Below are 15,321 nucleotides of genomic sequence, written 5' to 3'. Positions count from 1 at the left end.
TTGCTAATTAAAAGTATTATGCAAATGATATAAGAAAAATTTTGGTGACTACATTTTTTACGCCGCAGTCGGGGAGAAATATAATTATTTTCTGCCACTGCATTGCAGTCATGCTATGGAAGTAATTGCGCAGTGATAATCCGCATGATATTATCTCTTACTCAACAAAAATCACGTAGAGACGTCGAGCAAGAAATAATGAAATTAAGTTTTCACATTAAAGCATATACGTGACGAGATAATCTTATCCCGAAACCAGTCGAGTTTCATAGACGAAACAGCACTTCCTCTCCCTTTTCTTTAGTGTAACGTTAACGGCGAATTCATTCCGAATATATCTACGCACTTAGAGGGTAGGTAGCCCTCGTATAATATAACACTTGTTGCTCCGTTCTGAAAGGCTAGGCTCGGAAAGCTACGAAAAAACGTCTGCAAAGGGAGATAAATCTGTCTTAATAGTATAATATATCATATGGTGTTTGAGTTCGATCTTTGAAAGTATTACGAGTCATTTCCTTTAATTTCAGAGAAAAGTTTGCGAAAGTTTTGATTGCTTTTTTTATAATTGTTAGAATGACACGATTTCATAAATTAAATTAATTTTGCACATACACACGTATACGTACACATATACATATACATGTTTTTATATATTATATTGCGTTTCTTAATATAAATTAAATTAAAAAATTTAATTTGAATTCTTATCTTCATTAACCGTTTTATATAACTACCCGCAGCTGTGATTAATTTATTTTTAAACATAATAAAAATCATATCTAAAATTACTTATGCTCTCATTCACATTTATCTTCTCAACTTAATATAAATTGTAGTGTAAAATTTTTTACTCGAGCTCATATTAAACATATTTCTACGTTGTAAATTTAAAATCTACGTAAAATTGTTGTCAATTTGTATAACATAAAACTATGTATGTTTACATGAAAATATTGTGGTATACCAAAATGTGCACGCGACTGCAATAACTCATGTCGTTGGAAATGTACTTCGTCATTCGCAGCTTAATTTTCAACCGAATTTATAGCTGAGTCATGTTTTTACGCTCTCACATTTTAGAATCGTGCGGGACGAGTTTTTATTCATCCGACGAAAAGAAAGTTCCAACGAATTGCTTCTAAAAAGTGCGTTTCGCATCAGACAACTGTTTACGACAAAATATTGTATATTTATATAAGAAAAATAAACTTTTCTAAAAAGAAATAAAAACCTGAAAGTATATATATATAAAAAATTAAGTCTAAATACTATTTATATGCAATAAATAGAAGTTAAAAAATTAAGAGGTATATATATTTTTATTTCTTTGTTTTTATTTATTACCTTTTTTAAAAGGGCATTTTTATAAAAATTAATCTATATAAATAAAATTCTTAACAATAAAATATCTAAAAAATAAAATATCTTGTCCATATCTATTATTGCAGTTCAATTTATCGTATGATGTAGGTGTCGTTTATATCACAAAGGATCATACATATATGTCATCAAAATAAATATAGCATTTTATTTTAAAATATAGTTTTTTCTTTTTTATCATGTAATATATAAATCATATTTTCAGAAAGAGAGAGAAACAATTTAAAATTATAATAAATTCAGACCTTTTTAATATAAAATTTTATTCTAAATATGTTTAAAAGAAATTTTAACATGGTTGTTACACTGCTGTTTGAGATTTAAGGCATTGCATCTAAGATAAGTCATATATTTGTATCTATCATATTTTTATGTGTTGTTTTTATCGGATCATATATCCAAACATATTATTTGAGATATAATTCTCACAAATCTATTGCTATAAAAATGAAAGTTTATCACCGAGCAATATGCAACAGTAGAAACTGTTTTGAAGTTATACTGATCTGTAGCATAAAAATAAATCTAAATTATAATAACAAATAATTATTTAAAAAATTACTACTGAAAATTTTATATTCGATATATACAATAATAAATAGATTAGTAAAATAATTTTATAAATTTTGAAAACTTTACTAATAATTTTATATAATAACTCTACTAATAACTCTATATATAATAATCTTCTAAAAATAGAAACTTTTATTTTTACTTTTGAAAATTATTGCTTTCAAAAGTCTTTCCTTCTCTCTTATTAAAATTATCTAAATACACATCTTATTAAAATTATCTAAATACACAAATCAAATTATGCAATTAATTACGTAATTTAAATTGTGTACGCGCGATTAATATATAAATAATTAACATACGAATAATATATTACTCACTTTAGAATTACTTCGCCGACTGCCGATGTTTCCTAGATTTGCTTCTCAGGTTGTCGAGATGATCAGTTGACGTATATATACGATATTTTAAACGGCATCCCCGCACTTTGATGCGCGACACTTTGCACGGCACTTTCGAATTCTTCGATCGCAAAGCAATATCCTGTTTCGCGTAAAGATTGCACTTCAAAAGTCGATGGGATAATTTCGAACAGAAAAATGCGACTACTCAGATGCGAAACTATCCGCGATATATCGAAAACTGATAATACATATATTTTGGGTACTTAGCTTTCCCTTCAGGATAATCTTCTAGGTACTGAGCCCTCCCATCAATGTCAAGATGTACCCGTTGAGAGGGTTGTATATAATTTTTATATAATTTTTTATGAAATTTAATATAATTTATGATTTATTTTATAATTAAAAGATTAAATTTCTGTCTATATTACATCTTTTTTTCGACACAGGGATATGCAATATACGAGTAAATATACTTCAAAAAACGAATACCGAATAGCAATTATTTCGTTCTTCCATTACAAAATATTTTTTTAATTATATAATATATATATATATATATATATATATATATAAATCATAAAATATATATGCATCATAAATATATGTTATATAATATAAATACCGAATGTTTCGTTCTGTGCATTAAAAATTAATTATTAATCACTTGAATCAATTGTTAATTGCGGTACGATATATACATATTTAAATAATGAATATAATCGCGATAATTATTGTAAATATTGTTTTAATACAATAATAATTTAATATTCCCATTTCTTTCCCATTTCTTAATATTCCCATTTCGCTCAAATTCCTACTTCAATTGGGATAAGTCGTATGTTTATTCTACGATATCGTATATTCTACGATATATATTAAATAAATAACCTTACCAAGTACATAAAAAGAGACTGGTCGTGCGATTATATCACATATATGTCACGATTATGTCGTCACGACGATGTCACATATATGTCGAGGCGTTATTAAATAATAATATCTAATGCAATCTTGCAATATATAAGTTTGAGATCAACTTATCTTTAACAATCGATACGAGAAGTTCGTCACGTTTATTAAATATTTTAATTAAATTAGTTTCGATGCAGAATATTATTAAAATTAAAATAAAAAGCTAAAAAATTTACTGTAAAAATTAAATTGAAGTAAATATACATATTCAGAATAGTCTACTAAGAAATATATATAAAAGAAAGTTAATATACATTATCCGTGGGCGAGATGAACTTATAAGTTCCCCGCGGAAATCTTCGTATGTAGTTGCCATAAACTTGACGGCAACTTCGGTAGTTTGCCCGGATAAAAGCGACCGCATGCAGAGTTGCGACATCGGTGGGAAGGGGCCGCATGCACGTTAATCGGCCGTAACCGCTTTACCCTGGAATTTGCAGCCACAATGACGCCGGATAACCTAACGCAGTTATTATCATATTAAACGGCGCGATCGATGAAGATTGAATGTCCCAAATTGGGCGAACCACGCGATTGGGAAGACGTCAGAGTAAATAGATGTTAGGCTTTACACGCAGACCTTATTGTTCGGCGGCTATTACGCGGGCAATGTTTGCCCTTATGCGGAAACTGCAGCGACGCAATATCACCTGTGATTGCTAATTAGAGCCGCGAGTCCATAGAAGCGCATTGCTTGCGGGCAAATAGAGAATCGGATTTAATGTGCTTTGGCATGGATATGCCATACAAATATAAATGAGACAAACATAAGCCTCTATGTACAAGTCAATTTAACTATGCGGCGAAAATACACGACATCACGTTTTTCTTCGTATTTTTCTAAGTTATTTCGCCAAATATACGCAAACTTTCGTATGCGTGAAAATGTTTGAAAAAAATCTGCCTCATTTGGAAAATATTTGTTTCGTTTGCGTCACGTCTCGTATGAATGTTTTTTCGCTAATTACGAGACACATTGTTTAGAAAATAATCGCTTTCGAAATACTGCAAAAAAAACAAGCGTATGTTTTTCTCATGTATCAAGGCAATCACAATCTATTTAATTAGGTAACGCATCTGTTCTATCATCCTCATGCGGTTTTGTATACACGTTGCACGTGTTGCATTGTACCTGGCCAACCGCGAACTCGCGATATTGAGTCAGTTAGCGGAATTTTAATTGCGCGCGTATATCCGAAATATCATATTGTGCCTGTGCATGTGTGCATGTGCACACACGGCAGAAACGAGTCGTGAAAATCATAAACTCCACGTGTAGCAATATAAAAAATAGCTATTTTCAGATATTTGTTTCGCGATATCCTATAGATCTGTTTTATACAAATGTCACGTATCAGAATTACATCAAAGACATCCGATATTATTAATTGATAAAAACAGGGCAGTTTATCGAAAATATACGTATCGACATATCGATACGTTGCGGTTTGATTCAAGTATATTCTCAGTAAGCGTGTGATGTACCAGCTTAATTTAATTGCTCACATGTACCACCAATCGATACGTTAATCAACCACGTGAACCATGTACATTCACCGCGTCTCTTGTAACCCAAGTTCTCCTTGATAAACAATAGACTTGTTATCGGCGTATCAGATTATAGGCGATCGTGATGGGATTATAACACGGAGTAGCCAATATTCGAATTCGCCGATAAATTCAGATTTGTGTTATCTATTTCGCGCACGTGGTCTCTATCTCGTTACGTTTCTCATCACCTCGCTCCGTCAGTCCGTGGACTCTAATTTATGTTCGAATCAGGCAAGAATTCTGCAACAAGAATAAATAATCGCGCAGATCTGATTTATATTATTTCTGTACGTATTTATATTATTTCTGTACGTATTTATATTATTTCTGTTTCAAATTAAACTTTCAGTTCAATTAACTTTCAGTAACTTTTCATATGAATGTATCTCGCGACAAAGAGAAACAGAACGCTTATTCGCGATGAATATACAAATTTATATACATACACATACAGAGTCTAAACAATAAAATATTAAATCTCGGTCTTAAAATGTTTTTGTAAAACGATGGAAAAAATCTTGATGCGATGGGCCTCCCGAATCTTGCGAGATCTTGAAAGAAAGCGATCAATTTCCGAACTTTTCTTCCCTAATTGCGAACAGACGCCTTCCTGGGTCCCGTGTGCGATTACGTGATCGCACCTGTGGCCAGATATGCGGGTGTATGGGGTATACCTGTGTTAACCGCGGGCGCACAAGCGGAGGCGTTTCGTCACAAAGGCGAGCATTATCCGACGCTAACCAGGATGATGGGCTCTCATCGCTTAGTGGGCGAAGCATTCAGACATATCCTACGGCGTTTCGGGTGGAAAATCGCCGGCCTACTCTTCCACAATCACGCAATGGCCAGCAGCAGAGGCAATTCCGAATGCCATTTCACGCTCAGCGCTGTATTCACGGCGCTCAATCAAACGCCCGTGCACAGAAGCTTTAATCAAGAGACGACCACCGCCGAGGATTACAGAAACTTGCTCACCTTCGTCTCGAAATCTGCAAGAAGTAAGTCTGTTCAATTTCGTGCGTATCGATATCGTTAATTTTTTATTCTCTTTATAATGTAAGGCACTCAAAAAAGCATATGTCAAACGTCAGAAGATATTGCAGCTCTGATGAAGTAGTTTTTGAAATAGTTTTATTCTATTCTATCATAAAAGGAAAGAATTTGGCTAAGTTGGAAGGAAAAAGCAGCGGAGAATATATATTAGAAGAACATATGTTTAGTTATGCCAGTACAAGGGAATAATATTTTTTTAAATAATAATAAAAATATTAAAAGTATTAAATTATTAACAAAATATTAGGTGAGTTGTTATTGTGAACAAGATTATTTTAAGCGCTCTAAAACAATGACATTATCAGGACTTAAAAAAGTATGTAAACTTTCAAAATACTCTGCTGTAAAATTAACCTGGCACATTTTTCTCCTAGACGCTTCATACTCTTGCCCGCGGGGATGAAAAATGGAGATGAGATTCTTATTATATACACAGATTATTTAAATACGCGTTAATATATAATTTAGAAAATACATTCAAAAAAATCATTATATGTAATAAAATTTTTAAAATCTTTTTTCGGAGAATTATTTTATATTTTACTAGTAGAAATTTAAATTGTTTTTCTCTAGCTGTACTATCGTATCGTAAGAGAAAAACACATCTCCTCTATATTAATATCTGGTTTTCTAATAGACATTCAAGACATTGAAGACGAATTCTGTAACGTTATTAAGCATTACTTAAGTAGTTCCGCATTGCGCCTTCTGCTTTGCGCAGACTTTGCATAAATCAATCAACCTTTATTACAGTCGACAAAGTGTGTAACGTATACCATTAAGGTACATCGTGTTACGAAACTGTGCTTGATAATACGAACGGTGAAACTTCGACATCGTCATTTAATTGATACCGTTTACGAAGTTTGCTTCTACAAATGCGCCCTCGTCTTTCATTCGTTGATCGCGTTTAAGACCATGAGCTCGTCAACCAAGTTTAGACGTGAACACCAAATAAATTTTCATTAGCAGCTTCATCCTGTGGGCAACGCAACTGTTGGCGAAAGATGTTCCGACAAACTTTAATATTATATCTCAAGAAAGAATCAAGAAACATACATTAGGTGCATGCACGTTATTTATCTTAATTATCGTATAATTAATTATTTTACATACTTTGCGAAAATTGGACATGTTGCAAACTGCATAATTAGGCGGAGAAACTTCTTACATGTAATTAATTAATTTAATATATCTCAACTGGATGTCATAATTGAGTTACGTTACAAATCACGTTAATTGAATCATCGTGTGTATTGTTACAAGCAAAATATCGAGCAGGTAATTTCCTATGTGAGTCGTATCTTGAAAATTTCTCTGCGTTCGTTTTCCGTTTATCTTTCCGTTTCGCTTTCAACGCTTCCGAATCGTATTACGTAAAGTTTACGGTAGACTTGTCTTCAATAGGAATGAAACAAGCTGCAGAGCATGTCTCTTCAATTTGATTCTATCCGCCAAACGTGCCCGTACTGTATTTGCGATTTTTGAGATAACGTATAAATATTTTTGATCCTATTACCAAGTAATATTTTGAATTTATCGATTATGATAAATACAATTAAGGAGATTAGTTTTTCTTAATAAAGTACTAAATATAATTAAAGGAATAATTTTTTTCTTATTTCTTTGTAATTAAAATTATTCTATAAAGAGCGATTCTATAAAGATATTTGCACATTTCAAAAAAATTAAGAAATTAACCTGAACTTTTTTTAAAGATTCTTTAAAACACAGTTACATAAAGAATAATTTTTTGGAGATAAAAATAATAGACAAAGTAAAAAAAATGCATATTTAATATATTTTCTGTGCATTTTTGCTTCGTAAATCATTCCCTATTATTAATGATTTATCATATGTTTATTATTTATATATTATTGCTATTATTAAATACATAAGATTATTAAATTGTGTTGTATTATATCGTATATGTTAATTACTTGTCTGATTACAAGATTCTTGGAACAAAACCGCGAGGAATTCGCGGGCGAGATCGAGACGCCGACGCCAACCGATTTTCGAGAATTCGACATTAACTCGAGACCGTGGCGTATTGTTATCAATATATCTATCAAAATTACTAGTAGATGCCACAAATCGCCGATCGATTGAGATTCTCAAAGTTTCGCTGTCTCGATATGGACTTAAGCTGTTATCGAATTTTTGTCATTATCCGCTTCGCGAAAAATGCGATGATTCAGATTCTTGCTGTCTCATCGAGTTCTCACGATTATGTCAAAAATAATCGAGAGACAATAAACTGATCCGATAAAAGAGGTATCTGCTTCATATTTAATGTCGCTTAGATATTAACCTCTATGTATTGTATTTAAAAAATGTTAATCTTAATATTACTGAAATAAAATCATTCAGAGGCATAGAGAGCTGGAAATTAATATTACTATCTATTAATATTACTGATCTGAATAAATAATATTAATAGTCTCGGAGAATTGATAACGATATATTAATGTTATAAATAGTATTAATATGTCGTTATTAATTTTATCAGACGTTTTGCGTAAGTGATGCAATGATATATGATTGTATTTATGTTTTTTTTTGCATGTAGGTTTATGTCATTTTAAAATAACTTCAAATTATTTTACACATTTAATATATATTATTATTATAAATATATATATATTATTTAATATATATTAATTATTGCGAGTAATTATTTTATGCATTTTATGAATATTAATGATGCGATTTTATAAAAACACCAAAGGGAAAATTATATACTAGCTCTTTTTTAATACATTATATATTAATGAAAAATTGTTTTTATTATAAGTTTATTTTTTTTAGAGAATATTATTTTATTAATAAATTATTTGTATATTTATTTTAGTAAGAGATTTTACTGCATTTCTTCAATTTTCTCGAAACAGATGTTACTACTTAGACACTCGTCGCGTCAGAATTATCACATTATCGTACCTGGAAAGAAAATTACACGACGAGTTTACATTTAACTCTATTCGAATGTCGTCTTGGAAACTCGTGTATCTCTGAGTATCGGACGTGAAAGACGAGCTATAAAAAAAGACATAGAAAGATAGTTCGATCTATGTGATAATGAGGCTATTCCCGATATACAGACGTGCCATGTAACATCGATCCGCCCATTTTACTCGCATCGACGACTGATATATCCGGCTTGTCCTTTCGTTTTACGCCTCGACTACTTTTTACTATTGTTCACATTCTCAGTCGATATAAGATGTCACGTTCTCGATACCTTGATCATTTATTAATTTTTATCGCAACTGGCTCAGCGATTGTTGAATTAAAAATTCCTTGCCAGCGATATTCTCTAGCTAGACTGCCCATTTAAAAGAGTGAAAATTCCTCATATTTTAATTTTCTTATCGAGTAAGTTCAAGATACTTTTGCAATTATTATAATGAATCTCTATGTATATAAAAAGAAAAAAGGAAAACATATTTGAACTTATGAATATTTTATGAAAAATTCTAGACCTCAAAAGAATATCAACAATGTTTATAATCGATTCATGTCAAGCTTCTTAGAGTTAATCTGTATTAAAGCCGCCTAAATCCGAGAGGAAGTACAGGGATAATGTACGACGAGATGCCAGATTACGATCAATATTCGCAACAATATTCTGCTATAATAGACGTTGAGGCATCAAGAGACAATGAAATACTCTATTGTCATCCATCATATATCTTGTGTATTCCACTCCAATCTCTACACGCTCTCATAATTGTATTTCCGGCTAATCGAAACATTTTAAACGGGGTAAGGAAATATGACTGCGAGTGCTTAAGTCGACGTCTTTGCGTTGACAGGATGCGTTCACATAATGGAGCGAACTTTATCCCTTTGTATCATGTAACTCTTGTTAGTCGTTGTCGGTGGCAATGGCGGGGTTAACTACAAGCGAGAAGCATCTCTAACGAGACAGCGAGTGGAATCGACCTGTAATAATGCAAGTACGACGTCATTTCGCATCTTATTGTACGCTTGACGCTACGATATAATGCATTTCGTTCGCTCGCCGTGTTCACAAATAATGCATTAGTATGACAGAACGCATCCTACGTCATAACAAATTTATATTTGATAATGCCAGACTAATGAGATGTTTCATCGCGTATCGATAAACAGAAAATGGAGCAATATATTTTGATAGTGAAAATAAAACACAAAGGTATCATTTTGATTGTCATCAATAAACTTCCTTACATTTATTATTCTTTTTTTACATTCTCTCTCGATCAGGTTTTCAAATTATTTTAAAAACTCTCAATTATCTTTTTCTTTTTTCCATTACATTTATTAATTTATACTTAATTATTTTGAAATATTGAGAAAGATGTGATAATTGCGCAAATTAAGCAAAATTAATTTTCTTGACCGGATGCAAAGCGTTGCTTCGGTTATTAAATTTTGTGAAATTCTTTAAATTGTGTCAAGATGCTTATGTGTCGCGTATTACATTCTGATAAATCGAGTTAGCATGATGTGTGCGAGCATTGCACTGATTAATGACGTGTATTTGTGACTTGTCATAAAAGTTACGACTTTGCTCGAATAAACGTTTATATTTCGCTTGGCGTGTTGCGGTACGAGCTATCGTGAATTGTTTCGCGAAAGCGTATTTCGTATTTATGTGTCTTAGAATTTATTTCCTTATCCGTTTCAAAGAAGCAAGATCTATTTATCAATATTCTAATACTCTTATTTTGACGATTTGACGAATTATAAATTCTAGTATATTCTAAATTTTAGTAGTTCGCATTAGATATTTATGAGTGAATCAATTCCTGAGAGCGCCGCTATTTCTCTTTAAAAAATTTAAATGGTCAATAAAACCGAGCATAAATCCGAGCGTGGATTTTACTTCGATTTCCGCGAAATGCGTAAAATATTGTCTGAAATGCAAGGAGGAAAATTACCTAGATTCTGTTTGATTTATAATATGTCTTTAATTTATTTAAATAATATATACTTTTCTCTCCTCGACAAAAGAGAAGATTATTAACTTTAGAAATGACGGGCACTTGTATAATCCTTTCAATTTATACTTTCAAAGAAAACTTTGTATATTTTTAATACAAGTTTCCTTCGCGCGCAATATCTTCGTTTTATGAAATTCGGGCAGTTTTACGGGTTCGCAGTTGATGTGCAAGAAGGAAATGAAATGTTCGTAGAACTCGACTGTGTAGAAGATTTTTCTGGATTTACGCAGGATTTTATCGCACTTGCGATATAATACGGATACGCTAGGGGAACATTCATCTTCGTGTTACTTGCAATGTTTGCAAAGTTGAAACTTCACAAGAAGATACATTTTGACGAAGCAGATAGAAATATTCGCACGTGAACTTCAGAGTGACTTTGGAACATCAATGTACATTCGATGTATCTCCCTTTAAAGCGAGATTGAAATTTCTTTGTCTTTTCCCATCTACTTGTATGTACATTTCTCCGGATACTGCGTTAAACCGGCTGGGCTTAAAGCTATTGAGCCAGAATAAAAATGTCAAAGTAAGATATATACGGCGATTATAGATCGCTAAAGTTGAGCTTTATGCACAGCATAATTTGTCATCTTTTTATTGTACCTAGGAAGTTTTATAATTTTACGTTTTATTTTTTACGTGTAGTTCAAAAATAAATTAATTTATCTATCTAATTTGAACAAGTGCATTTGGAAATAATTATCCATAAATTAATCAGAGTGAGCGATCATTCAATGTGATCATACTGACCTCTATGATTAAAGTTTACTCAATAAATAATTAACTGAAGTGCAAAGTTTATATAATTAGCACAAAGAAAAGAGTGTGAGAAAAGAATAACTATTTAACAAAAGCGTTCAATTATTTTTAATTGATTTACGATACTATTTTTTAATCAATCATTTACTGATACAACTAGACTATTTATCATTTATTTTTAGAAAAAATATTGTTATGTGTATATTAACGTATATTAATGTTTTCGTATTTACAGAAAATTATATAACCTTGCACCATATTTTATGTAGCAAACTCTCGATGCAATTGAATCGATCGTATATCGTCAAGTGACCTGACGGCAATAATATTTATACAGATCATATCTCCATCTATTTCTTTCTTTCTCTCTTTTTATTATCCTTTTTCCTACAAGAAACCTTTTTTCTTTTTTATTTCAGTCGTTGTAATGTGCGCTAATTCAACAACCATCCGGGAAATATTACTGGCTGCAGAAGAGCTCGGAATGGTGGACTCAGGAGAATACGTGTTCTTCTCTATAGAGCTTTCCTCCAGGTAAGTAAAATAAACTTGCAATTTTGTCGTCATAGGTAATTGCGTATGTTATTTGTTATGGCGCAATTAATGTCCCTGCGCAAGTTTCGTAAAAAGTATTGAGTAAAAAGTAAAGTAAATATATATATAACTGTGTAAAAATATCATGTGTGTGCAGTTAAATATACTGCATGTAATATATTACATGAAATATATTACATGTAAGATAATTATAAAAAAATTCATTAAAATTTAACACATATAGAAGTAAAAATTAAAAAAAAAATTAATCGAATCATGTAGTGCATTCCGAATATAATTATCTTTGTGTGTGTAATATATTTATTTTTCTCTTTTTAAATTCTTTTTATTAGATAGATAAATTAATTTATTTTTGATCTACACGATTTATTTCAACTAAAACATTCCGTATATTAATATTAAATTAATATTTACATCTTGCTTAACTATTTAATTCAGTCGTGTGTTATTTGGAAAATCTTGCACGCTACAAAGTAACGAGATAATGCATATACGAAGTCTGCACGGGAACAAGTCGCATGTCGAAAACTAGGACATAAATAATGGGCTTGTACAATAGCACGCTCGGACATTAAAGCCATAATTATAATTGAAACGAATGTGAGTTGTCAGTGCTACACAACTCGACCTTATGCAGAAGGCAGATTGACGTAAAATACATCGCGTCTATTTTCTCTAAAATTCTAAAGGGATAAAAAGCAAATAAAAAGACATTAATAAAAGATCTAACAAACATGCAGATCGAAGAAATATTTATTTTCTATGCATAAAAGAAAAGAATTTTTTTTTTCTCTAAATAGCTAAATAGCAAAAGCAAAAATAATTTTTCTATAAAAATAGATATTTTCTTTTATTAATTAATCACAGATATCACGATATATCTCCTTTAATGAATTATTTTGGTTAAATTTTATTTTGATTAAATATTCAGCACTAACTTCTACGGTTGTCCTAGAATAATATATACTAATATTAGTTTAACATAATACACCAGTGTAGTTACAATAACCGTATTTATTTTACTTATTTCAGGTTTGTTTGAAGATATTCTATGCGCTATTGAATCAAGTTTGAAAGAGCATTTATAGCCTAATTCAATTTAATTTATTCCTCGCCGCGCCGTCGACGTAGTCGTTTCACGATAAATTGTGAAGCATTCTGCTCGCTTAGATAAACTGCGTTTACGTATCTACTGTATATACAAAGGGCGGGTATTGTGCCATCGCGTCGTTTAACGAGGTCTTGAAAAACGTCGTCCCAGAAAATTGCTAATTTCAAAATGCGTCGTCGTGCGCGTAGTACGTGATTCCTCGCGGTCGTAAGTTTCTTACGATCACATTTTCGAATGCTGTCTTATTTTCTTGCTTATCTTATCCGCGGTGGTGATGGTCTTGTATATTTGCAGCCAAAATCAAAGCGGAATCTTGCATTTTAACGATTCCGAGATGGTACAGAGAGATTGTGCGTCATAAAAATATCTGCGCCTGTGAGTAAAAATGGTGTTATCGCATTCGGTACGATTCCCATTATATAATATTTTTGCTTCCTTCCCTGTTCTCATCGTTTTGTTTTCGTTAATAAATGATATCGCGCGATTTCGAATCAAGTTGAATCTCGATTCATCGTATCGTAAACCGCAAACCGCGATCCTTCATTTAGATTACAGTCAAGCCGGGATAGACAAATGCATTAATCTATCATCATTCACATAAAACTATTCGCATTGCGACCAGGACATTGGTAACAAGGAATTGATAGTAAATCTGCTTTTGGAAGAGGAAAACCGATAAATGAAAATTTCCGCACGAGTTTACCGTAGTCGTGGATCTTGTAAATTTTTCCGAAGTAAAACGATTTCAGTTTAACGAGATTTCCATGAGAACCCGATGCAAAGAATGAAAACTAGTTCAACTATCTCGTAATTTGAACAGTGATTAGCAGTGACTCTAACAGTAATTGGAATTTTTATTCAACCGTCTTTCGGTAAAATTAATCGAGCAGCTTTCCGATAACAGCTTGTCACGAATGACAAATGCGGAGCACGAAAAAGAAAACATCTCTTAAAATTACGCTCATTATGTAAAGAACTTTCTCTTGATTCTTTCTTGGATAATCGAGAGAGTACTCTTCGATACTTCTGTTGCAGATTAAAAAGTCGAAGAATTTCTAGAATGTTAAGAAGGAGAGAATTTTCTTGTGTGACTTGTGAGATTACTTTTGAGCTGTATTGGCTTATTTACTCATCTCAACACGGCAGAGAAAGAGAGAGAGGGAGAGAAAAAGAGAGAGAGAAAGAGGGAGGCGGGGGAGGCAATAAGATGCTGAAATAAAAAATATAATATAAAAATATAAGCAGTATCGTTGATGCAGGAATCATGTTGGCGATATATATATATTTATATATATATATATATATATATTGTATATATTCCAACATCACTTTATTTAATCACATACTTCGCGCAGACATATCGCTCCTCGGACATCATGTTTTCTGATTTTCGACAACGAATTTTCGCCCCTTTTGTAATTCGAGCGTTATACATATAGAATAGATACTTGCGGTTCCTATACGTCCCAATTATAACGTAACGATCGGTCATCATAAAATGAAAGTTATGATCTCTGGCACGGTATAAAGTCGAAAAGCTGTTCGGTCACAGCACATTCGAATAATTAATGTTTTATCGGAACGTAAATTAATTGGGTCGTTTTACGATATGTCATTTTAATATCAACAATTTCAGGTAATTGTCGGAGAAACAAAATATATACATAATGGGAACAATTCAATAATGATTTTCGCACGTGTGCGTCCCTCTGTATGAGAAAAGCTATATTTGTAGATTCATTTCATTCAAATGCAGAAAAATTAAGATAGGACAAATTGAAAATCATGAAAAAATTTTTTGCTTTTTATCTTTAATATTAAATGTTCTATACTGGTGCACATTATAATATGGCTTTTTAATATAAAATTTATATTTAAAAAATATATAATTATATTAAAGACTATATGACACATTCGATTTTTTTAATATAAAGATTTTTCTTATTTTCTTCTATTTTTATAAATTTACTGAAATTTAAAAAAATTTAAACATTTCGCAAAAATCAAAACATTCTATAAATATTATCGG

At 31.5% G+C, this 15,321-nt stretch overlaps 1 protein-coding gene across 5 annotated transcripts in view; it reads left to right on the top strand.

Moving 5' to 3' along the window:
• LOC105256501 (atrial natriuretic peptide receptor 1) overlaps positions 1–15,321 on the top strand; it is a 90,029-nt gene that overhangs the window by 31,188 nt on the left and 43,520 nt on the right. For 4 of the 5 annotated variants that reach the window (XM_025411207.1, XM_025411176.1, XM_025411150.1 and 1 more), the window contains exon 5: positions 12,046–12,160. In XM_025411207.1, the coding sequence (XP_025266992.1) occupies positions 12,046–12,160 (115 nt within the window). Of the gene's footprint in view, positions 1–5,422; positions 5,819–12,045; positions 12,161–15,321 lie in introns of all 5 variants that reach the window. The other variant, XM_025411086.1, reaches the window with a different exon arrangement.

This window comes from Camponotus floridanus, unplaced genomic scaffold, assembly GCF_003227725.1.
Source record: "Camponotus floridanus strain SB8 unplaced genomic scaffold, Cflo_v7.5 scaffold1, whole genome shotgun sequence".
In the NCBI taxonomy this organism is placed as follows: Eukaryota; Metazoa; Arthropoda; class Insecta; order Hymenoptera; family Formicidae; genus Camponotus; species Camponotus floridanus.
The sequence above is the reverse complement of the archived record's forward strand: the minus strand, read 5'-3'. Positions and strand labels throughout refer to the sequence as shown.